Source organism: Channa argus, chromosome 22 (assembly GCF_033026475.1).
Source record: "Channa argus isolate prfri chromosome 22, Channa argus male v1.0, whole genome shotgun sequence".
In the NCBI taxonomy this organism is placed as follows: Eukaryota; Metazoa; Chordata; class Actinopteri; order Anabantiformes; family Channidae; genus Channa; species Channa argus.
The window spans coordinates 5,936,046-5,962,864 of NC_090218.1; the positions used below are offsets into that span (position 1 = coordinate 5,936,046).

At 40.1% G+C, this 26,819-nt stretch overlaps 1 protein-coding gene across 1 annotated transcript in view; it reads left to right on the forward strand.

The window, feature by feature from the left end:
- The first annotated feature begins 313 nt into the window (after positions 1-313).
- Positions 314-26,819, forward strand: part of ubl3a (ubiquitin-like 3a) — a 34,012-nt gene continuing 7,506 nt past the window's right edge. Inside the window, exon 1 of the mRNA XM_067491757.1 lies at positions 314-993. Within this exon, the coding sequence (XP_067347858.1) occupies positions 967-993 (27 nt within the window). The 5' untranslated portion in view covers positions 314-966. The remainder of the gene's footprint in view (positions 994-26,819) is intronic.

Below are 26,819 nucleotides of genomic sequence, written 5' to 3' on the forward strand. Positions count from 1 at the left end.
ATTAAATACTATAATAATAATAATAATACTATTACTAATAATAAGAAGCAGAAGAAGAAAAAGAAGAGGAATAAACCAAAAAGGAAGTGGGTAAAAATGACAAAATCTAAGAAATTATCTATAGATTAAATAATATTAGTAAATAGTAAATAATAGTAAAAAAAAAGCAATTTAAAAACACAAACGAACCCCAATTAAGAGTTCCATCCTCTTATTTTGAAAAGCCTTACCGGAAGCACTACCCCCGTTTCCGTTTCTAGCTTGCCGTCGGTTTGAGGCAGGGTGACAGCTGAGCGGATCTCTGAGACGCAGCAGCGCAGTCTCTTGCGATAACCACAACATTTCTAAAGTCCCGTTTTTAGAGGAAGGACCGACAGATTTCACCGTGTGGCGCTTGTTCGTATCAAGCGGCTGTCGGGTTTGAGTTCAACGGAGGACCGTTGCCGAAAACCCGGAGGATATATTTTATTTTTTGTTCTTTTTTCCACCAAGAGAGAGAAAAGGTCCGTGTCCGGATGTGCCAGCAGTGTTGGGTTTTTACATGGCGTAGGCACCTTTCCTGAAGCAGGATTTTCTTGATGTACGGAGGCTCCGAGGAGACCCTCGGGGTCGACAGCTCAGCCCACTAAAATTAACTACACTTTGACCGATTTGTGGTGAAGAATGATCAACGAAATGATTGTGCAATAGAGGAGGCGAAGCTGTAGTAACACGTCTCGACTGCCTCAGTGCTGTGACTGTGCAGAGGGAGCCACTCAGCGGGGATCAGTTGTGTTTGTGTTTCCTCGTCCAAAGCCCGACAGCAACGTGTTTTCCAGAGCTCGTGTTGCTTTTTTTTTTTACAAAGAAGACTAAAAGAAGGAATATTCAAACCCTTGTCTTGGTGTTTGTGGGAGTGTGTGTGTGTGTGTGGTGGGGGGTAGTGAGTGTGTGTGAACTCCTCGGACGACCGGGAAAACCTTCACGATGACGGGCAGCACCCCAGCGGACATGGTGAGAGAAAGTCACTTACTACTGTGCCTTGCATGTGTCCGATTTGTTCTTCCAGGGTTTTAAGCAAAGAAACGAAACCATTTGACTTCCTGGTTTCATAAAGCCTACAGAACTGGGGACATAGATATAAAGGCCCAGCATGGCAATGACTATATGTTCCCAAAGTAGGGACCCTGATGAAAGATCCTGTAGTGGGGCTTGATTTAAATCACAGGCTATTAAGTAATGTTTGAAGGATCCCCACGGATTTTCTCTGTAGTTCGAAACTATGGACACACTTTTAAAACTTGCATATTTTGTCTAATCCAGCATATTCAATATCAAGCATGTCATCCGTAGCTGGTTCTCAAAATTGAGGATTCGTTGCTTCTCTGTTGCTGCTTTAGGTCATTCAGATTGTGAGACAAAACATTTTATATCAACTTCCGCGAACAGATGCTATAAATAATAAAAGCGGTTCTTCGGTTATATTGTAATTATGTTAGAATTTGTGGTCACTCATTTAGAACTAGCGTTCCTCTCTGATCTGTCCAGCCACCTCTTCTTCTAGCCTCCAATCGAGGCTCTGTACCTTTTTCTGTCATCCACTCTTTATTTCACGTTGGTCATTTTGTGGACCTTCAGCACATCGGAAAGCAAGGATGGAAAGAAACAGGACCTAGGACAGGACAGCAGTTTTCTTCTGTTGGTTTCGGGTACACAGTGGGTGGTTCCTAAGTGCTGCTGGAATCCCTCTGTGTTATACCTGTAGTGCTACTGTGAAAAGGAGACGAAACTATGACCTTTAATTTGTGGTCTTTATCAAGTGACTCTAGTGGCTTTACCAGCATGCCTCCACCCATTCATTATCCTCATGTGACCTTTTTTTTTTTACTTCTTTTACATTTTATTACTCTCTGTGGTTTGTGTTATGAAATTCAAAGGCATAAAAATGGGTTTTTCTCTGTGCTTTACATAGTATGTCCCCTCTGTCTGGGCTGCTTTTGTGTGGTGGCTCTGAGAATACCTCCTCCAGGTCTGTGTATAGACATGTCCCCTCCATGTCAATCTATCCCAGCTGTGCCTGTACTCGTGCCTGTACTCCTGCCCGTCCAAGTTCAGTGGACCCTTCTGAACAGCAGGTCAGGATGTTGGGGCCATACTGTGACTGGGCTGTAAAAGTTGGATCACCTCTATCTTACTCAGCGTGTAATACATAGGAAGGAATTTTCATGGATTATGGAGACAATCACAAGCCAGATCTTTCATTTTCTGACCTGTTATGACTGGTAGCTAAATCCTTGTGAGTCCTAAAGAATGTTCATGGAAGTCAGCATGTGTATGGAAGCATGAGGCTTCATAGGAATGCCAGTCACAGTGTTATGGGTTGTGTTTACAAAGGGTGTGTTCCTGTAGCCAGTTCCAACATGGAACTGTTTCCAAGTTGGAAAAACACCTGCATTTGGTAACTCGGTGATGCTCTTGGTCACAACAAATCCGGCAGAACAACAAATTGTGTGCTGAAATAATTTCCAACTAACACATAGACACGTTTGTTTTTTTTTGGTAATTTGAGAATACTTGGCCTTCGCCTCTTGCACACAGTTGTTGAATTATGAACTAGATTTTATCTTATTTTTACAGTGTTGTGCTCTTTAGCTTCTCCAGCTGCCAAGTGTTGAAGAATACAAGTGAGGTCAGGGTTAAAAAATGGCACAGAGCAGTGATAAAATTTGCTGCACAAAACGTGTAAACTCCTAAAGCTCCTCAGCACTGCAGGGATGTTTAGGTTTGATGGTTTTACTGTAGTTTATTATTGGCAGCATCATCCTTGGCAGTGATTGGTTTCTGATAATTACCTGTTGTGTTCAGTGGATTTTTATGTAGTGGAGAGTGAAATAAAAGCAGCAAATTTTAAACATTCTTCAAAGGGCTTTGAAAGGATTCACATTCAATGTTCACATTCAGAGTCAATAAAATGCTTTTGAACCTTATCCATAATGTTGACTCTAACATGCCTTCTAATACTGTTTTTCTTTAATATTAGAGCTGCAGATTAATTCAAGCCTCCAGCTGCTCTACTGAAGGTTTCTTAAGCAACACACTGAAGCCCTGTTTGCTGAGTTCATAGCTCGGCCTGATCTGTTCTTTGAGAATTTCCCTGTGGGGGAAGTATCACATTATTATCGCATCACTTTCCGTCAGTCTCGGGCATGAAGTTAATTTCTTGAAGTGCAAAGTAATAATATTTTTTTTCCACCGGCGAGTCTCAAATATTGTTATAAATGGGTTTTATTCAGGCCAGAGCTGCTGCCTTTGGGTTCATGTCATTAACCTCCCTGTGGCAGGAATATAAAGGTCAGATTCTGCACATAAGTGAGACGATTCAGGATCTGTGCCAGTGTAAATCTTAAGAACAATTGCTTCCCTTTGTGGTTCTGCTTAGTCTATACATCACACTACCTCCTTATGTTCCCCAATGAAATCTGGGGAAATATCAGCCAACTGCATTGAACTTATCCTGTGTGGTTGAAATCAGCAGCAGATGCACATTCTCTTCTTGTTTTTCCCATTTAGCCCCAAGTCCCTCTCAGTCTACAGAAAGAGCAACTGTATGCACACACACTTATAAAGGCTGTATAGAGTAGGAGGAGAGGAGATTGCTGGTGCCAAACATTGTGGGTGAATGAATCCGAGGGACAGAAAAGGAGAAGGAACAGTCATGCCTCTCGAGATTGGAGGAAGGGACTTTTTTCTGAAAAGGAGAAAAAGAGGAACGGTGGAAGGATGGGGAGGGGGCGAATTACTTTGCTTCAGACATACCTCAGAAATGCTGACAGGGTTGTAATGGTCACCATGGCAACACCAGGACGCTTGGATGTGAGGTCAGGCTGCCGTGTGTGTATGTGTGAATGTGAGTGTGTCAGTATGTGAGTATGTGGAGGCTTTGCGTCGGGGTGCGCTTCAAATATGTGCTTGTAACAGTGAGCATGTAAGAGACGGAGCAGGAGAAGGATAAAGCACCTGAGTTCAGATAAGCTCAGCAGAATGAAGAAACTCGACGAGATTTCCCAGAGAGTGAATTTCAAACATGACTGCTTTCAATATGTTCCAGCCCAGCTGACAAGACAAGCAGATCAAACTAGACACCCAAACACACACACATGTACATACAGAGAGAAATACATAAGGGTCCTACAATCTAGTAAAGGCTTATCAGGTATAAGTAACACCTTTAGTAATGTTTGCCCAAATATTTACTAGGGCTAGGTGATGTGGACAAATGTTTCCATATTGATCGATTTAATATTTAACCCATTTAATAAGACTAATGAGGAAACCAATCTGACCTTGTCAAGGCAGGTTTAGTCCTACATTGGAGCAAATGGAGATGCAGTTATCCAAGGTTATTATAAGTGCAAATAGGAAATAGTGACTCACATGTTCTGTGAACAGTGCTAAAGGTTAACTACTCCAGAAACCATGGCTGCATCAGCGTCAGCTGCAAATGATGTGGACAGAAGAGAAATATCAGCACCGCTAGTTGGTAATGGTGACAAAACAACATCTAAATTTGATCTAATTTTCCAAAGGTTAAACGATATGTTTTAATTCTTGTTCTTTGCAGTTGTTTTCCAGCAGTATCTTGGTGATTTACTTTATCAGTCTGCTTTCTAACTTCCATAAAAACAAGTAAAGCCATTAGTTACAGCTTCCAGTATTAGAAAGTGGTAACAACGTGAGTGTGTGGATTCATATCTTGGCCAGAAGTGGATACCCATGGCATACAGGCACATTTTGGATCCTGATACGATATGCAGGATTAAACACTGTTACCTCATGTACACAGTCACCAGTACTCAGTGGGTAGTATTCAAACACCCCATCATCAGTGTAGTAGTGAGTATGTGTTAATTTGTGTTGGAGGTGGCAATTACAACCTTGACTCGCCCAGACCAGGAGGTGTGATAGTACGTATTAACCCTTTAAATCAAAATGTTCCAAATGTAATCCAAATGTAATAATTACCAAAGATCATGGTAATGTCTTTAAATGTACTATTATTTGAATAATTGATGATTTTAGCTTTATTGTTGTAATTTGGTGACAGGCTTAATTTTGTCACTGTGACTCTCGTCACTTAAAGAATGTATCAATCTGTACTGTGATCCGTTTAGAAGCTTTGTTCAGAATAATGGGTCTTTGTTTTACTGTAACAATATATCACTAAAAGCTAGTTGCCGTGTGTGTGGCTAATTATAAGTTTGGTGCCTTAAAAGCCCTTTATAGTTCATTCGCACATTGTTAAGGGTCCCTCTGGGCCACACAGACATGCGGACACACAAAGGAGGCAAAGGTTAAGGTCAGAGGTCAGGGGTGTGTTGGTCGAGGATGAAAGAACAATGGACGGGGAAGCCTAGTTGGTGAAAACAGCACTCCCTGTGTCTCTTCCCACTCGAGCTTAGCTCAGCATGTATGACAGAGAGAGGTCCGCAGGCATTTTTCAGCCACGGGCCAGGGGCTGCTGACGGGGCTTTGATTGATAGATACAGAGCTAGAAAGGACGCTACTGAGTCCTGACAGTGCCATTTGGATGAAGCATTACAGTGAATATGTGTGGCATCAATGCCATGTATTGTGAGTCTGAGTCACGGATCAGGAATTACATCATCCAGCCCGGGTACAGGAGTTGACAAATTGACTATGACGTTGTCACATGTACTGCAGACACCGGAGCGCCACCGAAAGTTCCCATGGCAGCTTTGAACGTGTAGGAGTTTTGCTCGGTTGATATTAATTCCAGGCCTTTCAGGAACACGATGACTCAAAGCTGAAACAGAGACACAGCAGCTGAAACCATAGCTACTGATAAAGAATTGAATTTCTTTTTTCTTGTATGTGAACAGAAAATGAAACACAGCTCAAAACAATTTTCAATGTTTCCAGACTGCATGGTAGTATTTTTATTTTTTTATATGTGAAACTGTGTGTATTTGGAAGTCAGTTTGTTCTGTGATGGTGTAGAAAAAAAACGCAGTGTTATTGATGCATGTTTACAACACCAACAGGGAATTCTATTGAGAATTCCTCATCCATTGATTACTTATGTAACTCTCTGTTTGCTTGTTTTGTCTTTGTGTGATCTTCATTGTTGCACGTTTCTGTGCATGTGCATCCTAAGTGCTGCCCTCTGTGAATAATGACTGTTGTACATACAACCAACAATGCAGCTATGAACATTTAAATGTTTTCCGTTCCTCAGACTTCTCATTCATTTAATTTGAAATAAGATAATGGAGCTGTGTGGGAGATACAGCACTTATTAACCTTTCTAACACACAGTTCTTTTAATATTTATGTAAACCCGCTCAAATTAAAGTAGAGTTTTTGCACTTTGATGTAGTATCTGTTATTGTATTTTAAATTAAATCCTTTAAGGATAGAACCTGAAGGATAAAACGTGTAATTATCTAAATATTTAGTCTGGGCTGTACCTGTCAGCACTCTTTATAATATAGCTAGATGTATCCTATGTGTTAGTGGGGCGGGTGTAACTCAGTTGGCAAGGCAGTTGTCCACGGACCACAGGGTCAGTGGTTTGATGCCCAGTCCTGGCTATATGTCGCAGTGTTTCTGGGCAAGACACTGAACCCCTAACAGCCCATTCCCCTCCCCAGCTTTGCAGTTCCGGTCCAAGCCCGGTAGAAATTGGGGAGGGTTGCATCAGGAAGGGCATCCGGCGTAAAAACTGTGCCAAATCAACATGCGGACAATGATCCGCTGTGGCGACTCGGAACTCACAGGATCATCTGAAAGGACAAAAAAATAAAAAATCCTATGTGTCAGTCATAGTGGAGATATTAATACTCTTGTACAATATTACTTATTTTCAGAAGCTCATAAATACATTTACATATAGTGTATGATCTTGTTTCAGGGTTGTACACCTAGGTTTTTATAATCGGTGGGTATAAGCTCCAGCTGAACCAAATGAAATCAAGTTAAAACCAAAGTTAGGAGGTCTTTGTTTGCTGTTCTGGTCATGATAATTTAGGCAACTGATGCATTTCAAAAATTCAACTTCATTAACCGTCACGATTATATCTCGCAAAGGAATCTAGCCATTAGATTTGCTCGGTCACAGGATTGAAAGCAAGACAAGATCTTTTTTGTTGTTCCTTTGCATTTTTGATCGGTCTAGCTAAAAGACTGAATAGTTGGGGTCTGTGCCTTCTAAGAAAAGATGGCTGTGTGTGTGTCTGTGTGTGTGTGGATTGGTATAAGGGCTTATTCTTCTGGAAATTCCCCCTCTTTTCAGCAGTCAGTGTTGGCAGGTGTGGCTTTGCTCAGGGTGAGGAATGTGTTGAACTACTTCACCATATTGGGGGCTCCCATCATCCAAGTTTAAGGGGAAAATTCTGGTCTACGCTATTGATTGTGCTCCTGATGTCTCTCTATAGAGAAAAAGCGATTGTACTTCACTTCTTTGAATATGGTCATCATAGGAGTAGTGATAGTGACATAATGTGCCCTCTATTCACAGTACTCTAAAGTACATTGTGAACACTTAGTACCTCAAGACAGAACTAAGAGGAGACTCTCCAGCGTTTATGCCCAGTGTTACAGACAGAACATGACAAATGTGTGGGTGTGAGTAATTTGCTAAGAGGATGTTAACATTATAATTAATCCTAACTAGACTCTGCCTGCAGCCACTCTTGAGGAATGCACGTGTGTGTTTTGTATGTATGCCTGTGCACATTTGCATGGAGAAGCCAACCTGTTCTTCCTGTTGCTGTGTGATGTGTTTGCTGTTGCCTTTGCCAGAGCTGTAACACCCACTCTAGTTCACTTTTATCAGCATAAACTAAGCAGTGTCTAAAACCTTTTGTTTGAACGCATCCGTGTTGTGCCTCTAGTCTTGGCATTTGACCGTTTGGTCTTTTAGTCCCTCTGTTAAGTCTGGCTGCTCAAGAAAAAAAGAATGGGATATTGTTCAACAGTGTATTTCCTGAACTTGTTATCTCCTGAAAGACGCTGTTGAAAACTTAATGTTTAATGTTTGGAAAAATTGCCCTCAAAACCAATCAAATTTGTGTGTGACTGTTAAACACAACCTCTTCCACAGGTCATTAAATAACCCATATACCCAAACGTGATGTCAAAGACATCACTCAGAGTTACTGTAAATCACAACAGTTTTTGTGACATATATAATTCTAAGAAGCAGCTGAGTTAGTAACTCTTGACAGTAAAGAAACGAGATGCCGTGGGCTGCTTGGATTGAGAAACTGAAAGAAGGAAGAGAAACTTGTAAAAGGTTCACAGAGACACATAGAGAGGAAGATGAGCAGCCAGATAAAAGCCCATTTTGCTGCACTTTACTCATTAAAGGCTTGTTTTCTAAAAGAAAACAGTGAAAAACTCTTTATCTCTGAGGCAATTCTGTGAAATGACATACTAGCTTCATCAAATATTCTAGTCACAGAATCATTAATGCAAATGGGGAGTCGCTCAGTTAGTAGCTTATGTTTCCTTTTAGATAATATGTTTTTAATGGAAATTCTGCACAAATAATGTGCTCAGTCAGTGCGCCCAGTGCATATACAGTATTGATTTCAGTTACACCCTGCATTAATTGCATTGGCAAACTCAGGCTAGAGTCTCTTGTTTTTAATGTTATTGGCATTCGAGTGATGTTACAGGAGGGGGAGCTTTCCATTAAGCTATGCAGTCAGTTGCAATTTTGTGACTTCATTTAAATACATGTAAAACAAAAGCACAAGAAAAAAATAGAGAATTTCCTTGTACGACCTTTTCGCTGTACTGGAAACAGTTTCCAGCTGAGAGGACATTGATATTAAAGCTTTGCCTTGCCAAGACAGACTGTGTGTGTGTTTGTGTGTCCATCATGGCAGTTCACTGGCAAGAATCAACTGTCCCTCTTCAAGGGACAAGCTGCCATTTCTAAATAAGTGTTTATATATGGCCTGATACTTGAACGTCGTGTGCCAGTGCAGACAGAGAGACAATACTTGCTGAAGCAGTTAGAGCGGTAGTGTGAAGAGGCTTTGGGTCCCAGACAGGTCAGACACGAGACACCGAGTAGTCATCCAAAGGTCAAGCCTCATTGACTGGATGTTTCAACAAGAACTGGTGGCCTGAAGCTCTCACATACTGTACATGCCTCTAGTCAAGATGTTAACTTGACTGTAGTGGTGCAGTTAATGTTTGAAATGTAGAACGTTTTGATTCTAAAATAAAAGTTTTGTACTTTGACTTCATGGGACTGTATAGCAGCAACGATTGATTATTTTTTTAATACATTACTATTGCTATTTTTTGTTTGTTCAGTTGATTATTTAGTCTTAAAAATGTCCGGCAGTTAATGAAAAATCACCACCCATTCCTGAGCACATGATGATGTTCTCTTATTGCTTGTTTTGTCTGCCAAAAATACAAAGGAAAATGTAACGCAAACAAAAAGCACAAATCTGCACATATTAATATTCTGTCAGTTGTCTAATGAATAAAACAGCAAAATGTGAGGAGCTTTTTTCACGTTTCAAAAGTAAAAGGCCTGTTCATTCTCTTAAAAGAATTGGAGGATGTAGCACCTCGATGGTTTGGATGGATTGTATGGATTGTATGGGTTTATTATTCAGGTTTCTTGATTGAACAAAAGCAGAGCTACAATATGGTCATAAAGAAAAGCACTAAAAGTTGCTCATCAGCAAGAAACATCCTGTCATTGTGACTAAATCATGTCAATTGCCAGTTAATTTTAAATCCAGTACAAATGCTGGCTTACCTGTTTTGCTTAAAAGTCCAAAATAAGCGTTTTGAATTGAAGGCTCATAGTTATGGAAAAGCTGTTCACCAGGCCAGAACTGATTGTCATGAACCTAAGGGATCATTACATTGTGTGGGACTGTCCTATGATTCTGTGTAAAGCATTATGAAGGATATATAAGACTCAGCATCTCCTTGGCAACTCTTTAAAAGTGTAGTGGAGGAGCGGTTGCTAGGTAACCATTTTTGACGCTCGTGTCATATCTACTAAGCACTAACTAGAGCCTTAATCCTCGAATGATAACCTGAGCCAACCTTACTGTTGAGGCCTACAGGGGTCTGCCACAGTCTGAAACAGTAAACATCCTGCTCAGATTTGATTACAGCACGGAACTGAATATTCTAAACAAACCATAGCACATTTGTGTTTGTTATACACACACTTATATTTCAAGTTATGGTGTAACATTATATACTTGTACGCTTGTGCCCAGTTGATGAGCTTTAACGTAAAAAGGGAAACAAAAACTAGTAGGTACTGGTTCTTGTTTGTCGATTTAGGGTTGTCAGCAAATCAGAGGAAAGGGCGGTAATCGAGTTGGATGGTGAATAAGCCTATATGTTTTTTAGTTAAAATAATTTGTTAAAGGCAGTGTGTGTGTCTATGTGAGTGGAGCATGGAAAAGAGAGGGTATATTTGGCCTTCATGCTGTCTTGCACAAATTTGTCATTGCATGGATGTTGGATGCTATGGAGCACTCAGACTATGAATATCTCTAATGATCCAAAGGGGTTGTGTATGTGAATGTGTGTGTGTCCTTATTTAAATAGGCTAGCAGTAATGAAGCATTGGACCATGGACTAGAATGATTGAGGGCTTTTCACCTATTTGTTTTCTCTGTTTCTTGTAATGAGGAAGCATTGGTTTGTGTTAAGGGAAGCTGCAAAACATTGTCTTACAAAGAGAACATCGGATATTGACCTGTACTGTAGTGTATTTACATGCATTTATGAAGTGGATTGGCATAAAAGCCAGACACCATTTGGTTAAGTATACAGTTAGGAAAAAAAGCCACAGCCTTTACTGACTGTAAAATCAGTAATCTAGGCTAGTGTGTTTGAAAGCTCGGATGTTTGTGGGTGAGGAAGGCTGACTTCCATTTAGCCTGGCACAGAATAGTTCACCCAGGGCTTTTTAATCTGAAGGGTACAGTGTTGAATAAAGAGGGCTCTATCTGTGCAGCCAAAGTTTGCTCCATTGGGCTACCTCTGCACACACCTTGTTGTGAAGCAAATTCTTTATTATTCATCATGGTTGTAAACATCTTAATCATGGCCATGAAAATAAGTAGTACAACTCTCCCGAAACATCTCTCCCATTGGCTGATTATATCGTCTGTCATCATATTTTCTTTTTGCCTAGCCATGCAACAGTGTTAGTTAAAAGAGCTTAAATCAGTCACCAGATGCACCCCGCCTTTCTCATCAGTGCCCTGTTCCTTCCTGTTGCGTGTGTAACCCGTTTATCTCTTCTCTATGCCTACTTCCTCTTGTGTACAATACAAACATAACCAGTGGCTCGGCTCTCTAACCTGATATAAATGTAAAAAGGAAACCATTATAAATGCATGGCAATTCCTACTCCTCAAAACATACTTGATTTGTTCTTGTATGTTTTGACAAGTTTTACAACCCCACTTCAAAATGCAATGAGTTGCAAATCTTATCAACCCATATTTTATTCAGAATAGAACAAAATTAACATATCAGATATTGAAACTGATATATTTTACCATTTCATGGAAAATAGCAGCTTATTTTGAATTTCATGGCAGCAACACATCTGAAAAAAGAGGGAATGGGGCAACAAATGCCTGGAAAAGTAATTGGTGCAAAAAAATAAATGGAGGAGCATTTGATAACTAATTAGGTTAACTGGCAACAGGCCAGGCCAACATGAGTTGGATGAAAAGAACATTTCAGTGAGACAGAGCCTCTCGACTGTAAAGATGGGCAGAGGTTCACCAATCTGTGACAAACTGCGTCTAAAATTGTGGAATTTTTTTTCTTAATTAAAGGCATATAAATTTACGAATTGAAGATCCCACCATCTACATTATATAAGATCATCAGCCATAAATATTCAGAGAATCAGGAGGAATCATGCAAAGAATAACCCATAAGTGAACTGGATCCAGAAATGCTGCAATGTTCTCTGGGTAAAAGCTCCTTTAAAAAGATCTGATGCAAAATAGAAAACTGCTCTTTGCTCAGGTTAATCAAAATTTGAATTCTTCTTCAAGTACGTGCAAATTTGAAACCATGGACGCCATGTCCTGCAGACTAAAAAGGAGAGGGACTGTCCAGCTTGTTATCAGCGGACACACAAAACCCTCTGATTGTATGGCGGTGTGTCAGTGCCTATTGTGTGGGCTGCTCACACATCTGGAAAGACACCATCAATGCTGAAAGTACATAGAGGTTTTAGAGCAACATCCAGATGTTGCCTTCCCTGAGACAATAGACAATATTAAACCACATACTGCATCCATCACAACAGCATGGCTTCACAGGAGAAGAGTCCGGGTTCTGAACTGGCCTGCATGCAGTCCAGACCTTTCGCCTATAGAAAACATTTGGTGCATCATAAAACAAAAAATCCGGCAACAAAGGCCCACGACTGTTGAGCCTCTAGAACTCTGCATCAGACAACAATGGGACAACATCCTCTCCTAAAACTCCAGCAACTGGTTTCCTCACTTCCCAGATGTTTACTGACAGTTGGTAAGAAGAGGGGATGCTACACGATGGTAAACATTGCCATGGTCCAACCTTTTTGAGATATGTTGCTTCCATCAAATTCAAATGAGCTACTATTTTCCATAAAATGGTAAAATATCTCAGTTTTAACATCTGAGAAGTTGTTTATGTTGTGTTGTGAATAAAATATGGGTTGATGAGATTTGCAAATTATTGCATTCTGTTTTTATTTACGCCTTACACAACAGTTCCAACTTTTTTTTAAATGTTTTTGTTTTTGTTTTTGTTAAAATTGTTTTTGTTTTTTCTTACTTCATTTTGTGTTCACATGTGACTTTGGCTTATTTATAAACAGATTATTGGAAATGAGCTGCCTGTGGGCTTGGTAGTCCAAGGGTGCATCCTCTGTTAGAACAAAAGAGGCCACAGTTTCTGTGTTGCAACGCAAATGATGCATCACATTGTAGAGTGTGGACAAAATAGTAACCATCACTAAAATTAAAGCTTACACAGCAATACTACAAAATGCTTCAAAATGTCTACATTTAAACCTGCCCAACATAAGTAATCACTGCAGCACACTAAGGATATTATATTTAGGAAGGATTCATGTATTTTTATGTACAGAATTATATATAGTGTGTGTCCACATGCTAAAGCTTATGTTTACCTTCTATTTGCACTAAAATTGCAGCCTTGTCAGACTTAGTAGAACTTGTCTGTAGCCAGGAGGCAACAGATGGGAATTTGCTTTAAAAACATTGCTGTGTTTAGTATTCCTCATACTAACTTAATGACTTTATAAGTTTCCTTTATTACACTCAGGCATGCTTTTATTACTGCTGCTACATGCTGCTTTACTACTGAATGGGGGTAGAAAATTAAGTGTGTGTGTGTGTGTGTGTGTGTGTGAGCATGCACATGGGTATGTATGGTAGTAATACCCCTGGTTGTTGCTGTCCAGTGCCATCTGGTAGATTCCAGCACGGAGGGCATTTTAGCTTGCCAGCAGCCTCTGTCTGTGCCCTCCCCCCACTGCCCCTCACTCCTCCATCCGGCCACACTCACATGCAGAAACACATTTTCTCTTCTACACACACATGGCATCATGTGAGTTGTGACTGAAGGGCAGTGCTCTTTTCTGAGGGGAAAAAAGCAAAAATGTAGCGCTGTGGATGTAAGTGCTATCTCTCAACCAACCCTCCTCTCTCTCACTTGTTACATCAGTTACTCCTGTAAATATCTGCCAAGACTTTGCAGAATCTGAGGAAAGAGACACTGATAGAGTTTTGGAACCACTATAGGTGCAGCATATTACTATTTGTATTTATCAGGTGAAACATACAATACCATTCACTTTGACATAAAGGGTTTTAAGAGGTTTTCTTAACTCACATAAGATTTGTAATTTCTAGCTCACAACGCCTAGCAAAACTCAATATCATGAGAGATATTAAAAATTACATTATTGTTGTGAAATGGCCCTAAAATAACATATTCTCACCTTGTATTTTGCTTTGAAAATAAAATAAATGCTTAATCAAGAGGTCAGTAAAAACAGTTGAACCATTGTTTTACATTTTTGACACAACTCTTCTTTTCTTTGTGGCTGGCTGTGAATGGAAAATTAAATGTGGAAAAGTTTTGAAAAGGACAACCCGAAAGGTTGAAAATAAAGGTCTATGGCATGAGGAGACCATGTAGAAAGGAGTATGGGGGTGTGCTTATTTAAAAGAAAGAAGAAGAAAATGGGGGAGACAGGATGGCAGAGGTTACCACAGAATATGTAGTTCTCTTGGGAAGGGGGTAATGTACCATGGGGATGCTTTACTTGACTCCTGGCTTTCACATAGTAGGGGTCATGAAAGCTCAGGGGACAGAGTCACATTGGTGAGACACTGTGAGTGAAGTGAAGGAGAGTGAGAGGAGGAGTGAACAGACAGGCCTGCTGCAGAGCAAATAGCAGGACGAATGAGGTAAAGGACAGGAGGTCCTTTCATCAAAGCCATCATCAGGGATCATCAACCCTGTGTGTGGTCCCTTCACAACACATTCAGCAGCAGGCCGACATGTGGCTTGTTGGCCTTTGGGTTTGGGTGTATGCTAGATGTTTTTTTCTGAGTTCCTGAACAGACAGAATATAGATGATAAGGGGGGACCTTGGCAATTTTCATTTTGGGGACCTGAATTGAAAAATACTATATTTAATATTTTATATTTAGCAACAAGCAAAGTCTTATTGACTCATGTCGTGGATTAATTAAGTTAAACAAGGTTTATTGCTAGAAAACGGTTTTCTGTCCCTTTGCCAAACATAAAATACCTGAGATATCTGACCAGATCTACCCTGGTCATTAGGGTAGACTACATTTGTGAAACAGTGGACAGGTTGAACTGTTGGAGTGAGCTTCTTTCTGGAGCGGTAACTGTCGAGATAAATGTTTCAAAACAGCTGGTATTTCTTTTGCTTTCATAGTTTGTATTTATAGAAGCAGGATGATAAGCCTTTATCATTCCTTATCAGCTTCAGAGGTACCTTTTCTAGCTATCTTTATTTCACAGTTTAACACCTCTATCTCATCTCTTGCCCCGTGTTTCACAAGGAGAGAGGGACAGACAGTCTAGACACTGTCAGAAGGTTAGAGACAGAGGAGAATCGATTGCGGCACACAAGAGCAATTTCAGCCAAACGGCTTCAAAAAGCAGAGCCTCAGCAGGCCCTCCAGCAGGCATCTCGAGCGTGCAAACAAATATTTGTGCACTCAAGTACGTGCAAATGTGTGTGGATGTAAAACCCCAAACAGTTAGCAGCTAGAGCTACTGTGAGTAAACTAGAACCAAGTGGATTTTATCGCCTTGTTCACCTTCACGCTTCCTTTTCTCACTGCCTTTCTCTGACCTTCATTGTTCCCTATTTGAATCCTCTTTGAGTCTGTCTGTGTTCCCTCTGGCGCTAACTCATTTCCTCCCTTTGTCCTCTGAGTTTGCCTCAAGTGTCAGCATTTCCCCTGCTGTCCTTTAGCATCGGAGCTCATCATCGCTGTCATGACGTCTAAACACCATTAGCTCTTTATCTCTCCTCTGTTATTTCTCTTTCAATTAATTTCCTCCTATTCTTTATTATTATTATTATTTTTTTTACTTTTTGCCTGTTTTAGTTTAAGTTCTTATTTGTAAGTATTTCTTAGGCTTTGTTTACCCTAATGAGAGGAAGACAGTAGAGTTTTCCTTCTCTGTCGACTAAACTGTTGCAGATACTTGTAGAAAGAGAAGTGTTTCAGGATAAAAAAAATGAATTGTGCAAGTTAAACCGTTGTCTTTTTCTACTTAGTGACATGCTTTCTTACTTTCCCACAAGCTTACATCTTCCATTTATTTTGCTGGAAGCATTTATCCTACTAGCAAATGACCAGGAAGAGCTAAAGGTCCTGCCAGACACTGATATTAATCAGTCCAGACAGATGGAGTGATGTATGTTCCACACTTTCAGGGACATGTTTGGGTTAAGTTGTGTCATCCAGCAGATAAGCCAATTAATCATGGTAAATGTATTTTACTTCAGACAGACGATGGCAGCTGCTTGGTTTAATAACTATAGCTGGGAGCGTGTCCTGATATGCTTGTGTTGGTGAATAGAGACTAGTGTGGTGTGGCTTCATATCTTTAGCAGATATAGCCCACACAGGGACACGGTACCTTTTAACTTTAACCATATGTGTGATATATTTTTAAATCACACAAGTAATACACCCCAGAATGTAAGGTGAGCTGCACCTGACCAATGTTTGTCATTTTCCCTGCCTGTAGTTGATGCTTTCCTGGTGATGCTAACTGTGCGTGCTACAATACTAAAAACTGAAAAAATCAGGAGAGTTTGGGAGATGCTTCATTTGAGTTTAGCAGATGAGACCACTGTGGTGTCTTAAAGGTGACACAGTGGTAGTGACACTACTCACTGCTTGCAGCGTTTGCACCTCTCCTCACTTAAAACTTTCATGACACCATAAAGTATGACAAACCACACACAATGCACAACTTTAGCCCAATGAAAAAACAAGAAATCTAACTAGTTGCCTAGTTGAGCTGGTACCATCCAATCTCTATACCAAATTTGTAATTTAAATGTTATAGGCCATCTTTATTGTTCTGGTGAACTGCCTGCTCAACAGAGATAAGAATGCACTCAGCATTCTCCTCTCTCTTCATAAAAAAGCAAACCGGTGCATCTCCGAAATGTCAAAGCCCTTCTTTTACTGCTTGCTGCACAGTTGTGAGAAAGAAAATCTCTGTATATCCAAAAGTTTCTGCATACATAGTGTCTCCTTGTTTATTCCACTAGTCCCTATCTGAACTTTCCTCCACTCCTGCCATATATATAACTAGCAGTAGGTATCAGTTACAGTACAGGTGTCCTCTTGTTCAGGTGTGGCTGTGAAAAAGGAAAAGAATGAGGCCAAAGATGCAAAAAGCTTAACTCTTTTGTGCAAATATTTGTCTAGGCTTCACTAGGCTAGCTAATACTGCAGCATGTAATACTGTACATCTGCTTCTTCACCATCATCTCTCCAATGTTGCACAGTAATGGTGGATAAAGATCCCTTTGATCTCTGTGCTTCAACTCAGTATGTCCCATCAGTATTTGGGCTGCCACTGGGCACAGTAGTTTACTTTGGTTTCAGCATAGCTCACATTTGGCATGTTAATTCATTCGGCCCTAGGGGGTTGAGCAGCCATTTCTAAGAAGCAAGACATTAAGTTGAGGGATAAGCACGAGGCAGCCATGTGAAGTAGACCTGCTTCATCCTCTTGTGACAGCTCTGATCACAGACAGGAAGTGACTGGGAGAGTATCTGATCAAAGTCACCTACCTGGCATCTGTCGGGAGACAGGAATGCAGCCATAGGTGTGTGTGTAAATTAAGCAAGGCGAGTCTTTAGAGAAGATGTTGACAGCATGAAAGCACACTGTAGCTGTATCTGGAGAGAGGAAAAGCAGCCGATGGATTAAAAGGTTATCTGCATGTAAACTGGGAGAAGGGAGTGATGAAGAGAAGGGACAGACAGCAGAGAGATGTCAGGTGCTGTTAAGAGCACTGCAAACAACTGATTATGTTCCTGACAGGAAGGAGAAGGAGCAAAACGCGGAGCAAGACGAGTGGAATGTGACAGTCATGTGGACGACCGCATATGAAAGAATAGGCACTAAAATACAAGGGCTTGGAGAGAGATATGACCTATGATGGGGCAGTTGAGTAATGAGACGTATGAGTGAGAGCAGCTAAAACCCAGAGTTATTATGGCCGCAGGGTTAAAATGAATGTGAGTCAGCTCTTTGAGGACACTAAAGGGTCAGAGTTACACTTAAGAAGACACTAAATTGCAAAATCTCTAACGTCAATGTCTAATGATAAAAGCATTAATTATATATATATATTTTTAGTCTTTTTACAGAAGCTGTAAGTGGAGTGTGTCTTTACTGTGGGCAATTAATCTGCCACAGAATATTTGATGCTATTGTGAAGGAAAAAAATTGTACTTTTAGACCTGAAATGTTCCCATTAGCTGCCTGAGCCACAGGATATTAGCAGGCTGTGCCATAAAGTGCATCTGATAAAGGTCTGTGGTGTTGGCTTTTACTGTCTCTCTTACAGTAGGTATTCTCTTTAATGATTTATGGCCACAATTGTCCAACAGGAAGAAGGCCTGTGTTGTACACCCACTGAACAGAGTGCTCACTTTATCCAGGAGGGGATACGGAGTAAAGAAAGCTCTATAGGAATTTGCTCTCTGGAAACACGTAGCTTCATAAGTTGTACAGTTAACCATTGAAATATAATGCTCATCTCTACAAAAATTTAACCTGCAGTAATTGTTTTTTTGGGGGCACACTGGCAGAAGAAGTGGTTTCACAACACAACAGTGAAATTATTACCCATTTAACGGCAAACTTGTAGGCAAACAGTTGCTTATTTCAAATTCCAGCAGTTATGGAACAATGTTATTTACATGTACATTTACATCTAGCCGTTTGGCAGACACTTTCATCCAAATTGACTTACAAGGCAAGCAAACATCAAAGCACAGTGCTATGAGAAGAAGTGTTTCTGTTTCATGAGATGCAAGAATAATTGCAAATCAGATCAAGAACAATTATCATAAATTTAGTCATGTTTCTGTCCACCTGACAAATCTAAGTCAAGTTTTCCCTCTTGTTTCAACTCTGTGCTTGGTCTCTGCCTCCTTGGGGAAATATGTGGCTCTTTAGCTGTTAAATGTTCCTCTGTGCTTTTTACTGAAACAGCTGGCTGCTGCAGCTGAAATTGACAGTGTGAATGGTGCTAGTAAACCAAAGTAAAGATGCAGCTCGCTGGGATTCTATGCATTTTTATTACAAAAACATCCACTATAGCTGTTCTAACCATTCAGATGGCACTGCATACTGAAAATGTGTCAGCACATGATGGTGCTTTTGCTGGAAATCTAATTCGGCATAGGAGCAATTGTAAAGTGACAGTGACAAGTGAAAGTGGGGCTTTTGGTTTAATTATAACAAATGGAAAACTTGTTTGATGAGTTTGCTAAATGTATGGATTTGTTGAGTCTACAGACACTTAAACATGCAACTATTTTTATAACAGAAAATTTGAAATGAATTCAGTCATAGAAATGGGCATTAACACCTTAAATATCTGTTTGTTATCATATGTAACTCAACACTCTGGACTTAAAGCTTCAGTCCTGTAAAGTAGAAGCAGTTATAGAGGCAACAGCATCTTGTTAAACCCTTTATAAAGGAGTTGTGATATGTATAACACACAAACGGTGTGCACAGGACCGCTTCATAAATCATGTATCTTCATAAATCATATATCTATGAATGGGCAAATTGAAACATGTACAATTCATGTCGAATAATCACTGTGTGCTGCTAAAACAGTGAACTGTGAATGTTGCATGTTTTTTTTTTTAATTAAATCAAATATTGCAGAGCTATGTGGTGTGAGATCTTTTTGCTTTCATCGAACAATGTGTCCAATCAGAGCTGTAATCAGCTAAGAAAACACATGTTATGAAAGAGAATGAGCAAATCTCAGTTGGTGAACCTCCCACTGGAATACTGTGTACAGGTACAAAGGTACAATATGTCATGCTAATTTATCCAACTGCTTTTTTCATCTTTAGAGTTTTTGGCAGTGGCATTTTTAAAATCAGTTAAATTTCAATAGTTTCATGTTTTGTAGCATCATTTAATCATCGTGAGGACAGGAAGCTGTAGCAACAACTTTTGATTATTAGATAATTACTGATTTAAAATATAGAGGAAAACCAAAGTTCAATGTATATGCCATATTTGATTATATATTTTACCTCTAGTTTTGAGTCTGGAAGAATATGTAGACTTCTATCTGTCAAATAATAAAATGGTCTCGTCTTTGAGGAAAGAGCACTATCAAAGGAGTTTTCCTCATTTGAATGTAGCTTATTAGTTAGAAAGATTTATCCTTAACTGCAATAAAGCAAACTATCTACTCGAGCGACAAAATACAGAGAACTGTACAATTCTGAAAATTGAACTCTTAAAATTAAATTTTAGTCTCATACATTGATAACAAGCATTTAAGTAAAACTGAGTCAGATGTGTGTGTTGTGTTTGTAAGCATGTTTTAATCTACACACTTTAATCTAGTTTGTCATATAAAATGCATTCTCTGTAATTCTCTGTGGCTGTAGCTCCGTTGATAAAGTCATTCACGGACCACAGGGTCAGTGTTTCGATCCCCGGTCCCGGCTATATGTCAAAGTGTCTCTGTGCAAGACCACTGAACTCCTAACAACCCATTCCTATTCCCAGCTGTGCAGAGCCGGTCCAAGCCCGGTAGAAATTGGGGAGTGTTGCGTAAGGAAGGGCAAAATCAACATGTGACCTTGAACTCACGGGATAAGCCGAAAGGACAAAAAAAAATCTTTACAAAGCATATATTCCTATAGATCATCTCAGAAAGCCTCAACAACAGACCCAAACAGGATTATTGTTTCTCTTAAAAAGAAGACTTTTTACTTTGACTAAACAAACTAGCAAACAAACCAAAAACTGCTTTAGCTATCCCTAAAAAAACATCTTTACTCTTAGTTAGAAGAACTACATCATCTGCATAAAAAAGGACCAACTAGGAATTAATCCTAAAACCTCCTTTTTTCATTTTTAGTTATTACATCGTTCATAATATACAAACAGTTTAGGGGAGAAAATGTCAAAAGAGAACCAACGTGTTTTTTACATATACAATTGGGCTTGATCTAGAGCTTTCGGAGCTTGATAAAACTTCCCATTAACATCAAAATTACACTATCTAAAGCTACATATATAAAGAAAGATATGGTGAAAAAAAGGATCTTCCTTCATTATTTCCATAAATACTGCGCTACCTGTCATCACCTTTAAGCCTAATATTAGGTTGCATTATTTTATTGTGCACAGATTAGATGAGCACTGTCTGAGGTGGCACCTACATACTGTACACAAATTAGAAGAGGACAAAACAGCCCACATGACTAACTAACTCCCTGGTTACCACAAGTGTTGGCATGGCAACCAACAGACCATGACAGTAGGCATGATCAGCAGAGATGGAATAAACCATGACCAGTCAGATTAATGGACCGGAGATTTCTCTTTGCCTGTGTAACGGCATTGCAATACAATATGTCTCAGGATGAAAAGTCATGAAGAACATGACTTTGTGTGTGGTCTAAAATAAAATCCAGATGGTAGACAGAGGTCTGCACGGGAAGATTGTAATGCTGCCATATTGACGTGCTGCGCACATGCAGACCAGTCAGGGTGCCCTTGCTGACCCCTGTCAGTCACCACAATAAAACCACCAGGTGGTTTTAATGTTGTGGCTGATTGGTGTATGATCATTGTGGCTGGTTACTGAACTTAAAGAGGTTTAAAATCAATACTGCGGCCTATCGCAAATCACCCATGTCATTTAATACCAAATTATATCACATAAGTCTGTTCCCGGTCGGCTGCAGCCTTTCTGTGTGGAGTTTGCGTCTTCTCCCTGTGCTTGCCTGGGTTTCCTCCGGGTTCGTCCCACAATCTAAGCAGTTATCTCACCCACAGTCTCCCACTAAGTTGCCTGTGGGTGAGAATTTAGTGTGAATGGTTGTTTTTCTGTCTGCGTTGGCCCTGAGATAGACTGGCAACCTGTCCAGTGTGTACCCCGTCTCTCACCCAATGACAGCTGGGATCGATGCTTGACCTTCTGCAACCCTGAACAGCCTAAGCGGTTAAGATAGTGGGTGGTGCACTGCATTAAAAGATTCTTCACCGTTGGCATATCATCCAAAAAGAGTTAGACATTTCTACATGTTGAGATTTGCAAAGTTGAGGAAATGTTTTTTTGAATGAAGTACCTTCGATTTCTTTTCCAAGGAAACATTTAAAATGAATGACAGCACTTTAACTAATGGTACAGACATGTGAACAGTGTCCCCTACAAGTAGCTGACAAAGCTTAAAGTGATAATTTTTTTAATACATTTAATTTAATTCAGAACTTAGACAAATATGATTCTTTGTCTTTTTGAAGTTCTGTCAAAGTTGTTTTTTTTTTTTTCTGAAGACATTGTCCTGTGTGTTTAATGTCGCAAACACATTCCTTTTCCTTCCCAGGATGAAAATAGCCAGCTGTTACATGTATTTATTCAGTTACTAATGTGTTAAGGATGAAAGATACACATTTAAAAAGTATGAGAAGGTGCTTAAAAAGTGATGACAGTGATGCTGTGCCCCTAACACCATTAGACACACATACTCACAGAGACTCTGAGATTACAAATCCTTGCCTTGGGCTTTGTTTCTCAAATAACACTATTATCAGTCAGTCACTGTTATATAACTTCTCTCTCTCTCTCTCTCTCTCTCTCTCTCTCCCAGTATTTATGTACACAAAAGAAGAAACTCATGCAAACAAAAAACTATGATATTCAATGTGAAATTCAACTCAACAATTGAGGCTATTTGAAAAATATGTTAGTTTTTTTTGTCCTCGTGAACTTTTATGTAATTGTAACATCTATGGAAGTGAAGGCACAGCCTTTGATACAAACATTCAGCCTGTCATTCTATTGTACAGCGATTTGCTAAAAGCACCCTTTCCATTGTGTGTTTTTAATTAGAGACAACAATGGCTTCGTGATGAATTTGGATGCTAAAATGGGCTGATAACTGCAAAAACCTAACAAAATTACTAAATCACCAAAATTCTGTTTGGACTCTTAAGGAGCATAGAATACTGTCTTTCAGGCTGCTCTTTTTTTCTCTAGAGGCAATTTGTTCACAGTTTGTCCAACAAGCTGCAACATATCTTATTATGTGTGTTATTTTGTTGCTCTCAATATTCATTTAAATGTGACAGCCAGACAACAGTGCCAGAGAGAAAAATGCCTACAAGTAATCATCAATAAAATCAGCCACTGATTATAAAGTGCTGTGCAGCTACATTCTTCAGTTTACAGTCGAATTTTCTCCAGATTTAATGGGCAAGTTAAAGTAGGTCGGCTGCTGCATCCAGCTGGCTTGTTTTAGGCAGACCACAGTTGGACTAATCATCCACCTCCTCTCTTAAATTCATTCATATAGCTAGGAATCTACACTGCAGTGGCTAACCTTACTGTGTAGACTACATACAAAGCTGCTCTAATATATTCCCACAGGAAGGCCTCCCACTATATGTTGACTTCTGCATGGGCCTAAAGAGCAGCAAGTAGTCTTTTATGCACTTATAAAGACCACCACACACTTACACACACACTCACACACACACACACACGCACACACACCAGATTGCCTTGAGAAGACAGTTGAGAGCAGTACTCTGCGAGGAATAATTATAGATGGCGTTGAATTTCCTGCACTCTACCGGGTGCAAACAGTGTTTAGCAAAGAGGGTTTGCTTACTTCACATATTTACACCATGGTAGTAGTTGCTGGCACGGTCACATTATTGCAGTGTATCTGAGTATGTCTTGGCGGCAGTGGAGGCTTGACGAGCAGTGGGCTGTGTCACCAGTTTTACGCACAAACATTAGGCTGTTGCTCTATGTTGGTATTATTTTGAGAAGTGGCCAGGATTAGATCTGCTGTACAAGGGGGTCTCATGTCTAAAACGAGAACTCACAAATGCTTTTACATCCTCACATCAGCAAAGTGTCACACCCACTGTCTCGCCTCTGCAAAGCTGATTTTGTAAAATCATTAGCTCAGAGCTCTTCTTGGTGACGACTTGATGCGTGTGTGGATGAATGGGTGACTGTTTGCCTCCAGCTACATCCATGTATTTATAGTTTATGTCTGAATACATGAAGCACTGGCCTCCACATACCTGGTGCTGTTATATTTATGACAGAGAATACATTGTAATTGAATATACTTGGCTGAGCTGTGTATGAAACAACAATACCGACCCCATTTGCGTAAGAGAGTCCAGAGAGAAGGGGGGAGGGAGTGGAAAAGGAGCAAGAGACACCTTTATTCAGTTAAATCAGCATAAAGGCTGCAGTGAGGACAAAGAGAAAATAGACAGCAAAGGCTCCCTTAAAATAGTTGAAAGAGCTTCACTAAGATGTTGTCTCTGTACTCCACTTACAGAAGAACACCCTTGTCAGAGAAGATAGGCTATCCCCTCATTTAGATTTAATGATGATGTAAATCGCTGTTTGCATCAGATGTCTGGACTTTGAGATGAGCTGCCTGCCAAGGCCGCAGCATATGATTCAGGTCATGTTGGGGCTTTTCAAACCATTCAGTAAATTTTTGTGTTCTGTATAGAAGCATCTGCATTCATTTGCATTCTTTCAGTTTGTCACATGTCTCCAGGAAGAAATTGGACAGAAACAGACTTGCAGGAACAGAGGAAGCAAAGATGGATGGCAAGAGGAAGATGAGCAAATATAGAGATTGAAAATTGTGCAGGTTGATAAGAGGAGAAAGGCTGAGTTTACCTTGTTTAATTGAAGCTAGCTCGGTACCCTGTTATTCTGACCTTGTACATTCCTCCACTGTATATTATGTGGAGTCAGTGATTGAAGGGGGGGCAGACAGAGTGAAACTGAGAGAGCAAGGGAGGGAATGCAGAGATTGCTGCAAGGGGAGGAAGACAATATGATGTGACAGTGGAAAATGGGCAGGAGGAGGTGAAGGAGAGAAGGGTAACGCCATCTTGTAGGCGTTATCAGGTTAAGCCTCCCACCGCTGGCTGTCGCCATGGTTACAGCATGGTAATGACCAGGTGTTCAACCACGAAGGAGCAAGACCGTGCTTATGTGAAGGAGTTTCCTGTGTATTTGTTCCTCATCATCTCTGTCTCTATCTGTCTATTGTCTTAATAGTGTAATGTACTAATGTAGTACTTAATGGTGTATGTACTATAATAACATTTCAGCCAATCACTCTGGAAATCACTGCTTTATGAGCTATTACTTGTCTTGCTAGATAAAACTGTGAATCACAATGGGAAGCAGCTGTTTTTGGTTGATGTGTTTCATTGATTTCATTTTAAAAATAAACTTATTATAAGAAGTGGGCAAATACTGGATGTAGAAGCACTTGAGTTCCTTGAACTATTTGTTTGGTTACCTGTGTTTGCATAAGGGGTATTTTAAGGCCCAGAGTAATTTTAAAAAAGCAAAACATGTTCTGGCAAGTTCCTCTGACCTCTTAGAAGCAGCAGCAACATGTTTAGGTATTGATTGCATGTCTGGTCAGCACCGAAGCCAAATAAGACTATTTTCTGTTCATGACACACTGTCTGTGCAAACTGGGGGTTATTATGTCCTAACGCTCTCGTAGACATGGGTTGGATGAATCTAAGGCTGGCCCCTATTGGCAGGTGACGGAACACAGTGCAGCTCAGTTTCCTCCGAGTTGTGCTGCATAGCTAGAACCTCCAGGTGAACGTTCGAACCACCAGGTGGTATTAATGATGTGGATGATCGGCGTATATGTTGCTGTATGGCTCTTCTATGCTTGAACCTATAAGCTGATTTGATAACATGCTTACAGAGATCTGTGTTTCAATCCGCTGGTGTTAGCTCTGTTACATCACTGCAGTCAGCTCGAGATGTCTGTGTGTGTGTGTGTGTCTGTGTGTGTTTGTGTGTGTGTTGCTCAACAAAATGGGTTTGGTGGAGTGGGGAGTTATGTATAGGACTGACAGATGCTCAGCACAAGGAAACACAGTAGCAACAATGACACACACGTGCTTGTGCCATGCGCCCAGCAGGCCAGACACACAAGTACAGCAAGCAAAGGCAAACACACACCATAGACCTTTGCTCTGGCTTTTAAAGGCATACCCAGCTACTGCTGGACAAATCATACCAGTTCAAATATAACCTCTGATCTGCACCATAATATAAGGCAGTTTACCTGATGTCTAAGTGCAAAGCATTCACACTGTTGAGCCTTATTTCAGTGATCGGGAAGACAAAAGAATTCGTCTTTTCTCCCAACGAGACGGCTGCAGACGTTGCCAAACATTCACACTGCTGAGTGAAGCCCACTCACGTTAGGCTTGACATCCCAAATGATCAGAGTAAGTTTAACAGTTTCAGATAGTGCTGAGACCCGTATAGTCTGTGGCATGCAAAGATCGGATGTGTTTGACCTTTGATCAAGCTGTTCCTCATTGTTTGTTCTCGGTATTTTATACTTACAACTGGAGTCATGACCATTTCCAGTATGAAGTGAGAGAAACAATTACATGAATATAACACAAACGTGTACTGTGAGGGAGATTATTCTGGTTTAAGCAGTTCTCCAGTGTAGAGTCAGTAAAGTTTACTCAACTCCAAAGTTTAAGGGTCATGTTGCCCTCATATTTAAATCCACCACCTCATTTAAGATGTGCATTTTGTTTGTCCAGAAGTCAGTATAAATTAGTAATGTGAACGGTTTGTCATGCTTTTTCATTTCTGGTTTGGTACAGGGATGATTGAAAGTAATCAGTTTTTTGTCTTCTTAACTTTCTCTGTTCTTCAATATTTTCCCTTTTCTCCTCTCACTCCGGCATCATCAAATAAGAAATCGTAGCCTTGTTATCTTTTCCAACTTTTAAAATCACATCTGTAATGGCATGTTGCAGTGTCCTTGAAAAAGACACCAGGCTAGTTGATACACTCTGACCTCTGTGTAAAGGAGACTTAGGAGAGTAAGGAGAGTAGTTCTCTACCGGGAACATATGTCCAACACCAGTAGTAAATGTTTTATTATTCTTGGTTCTCAGTG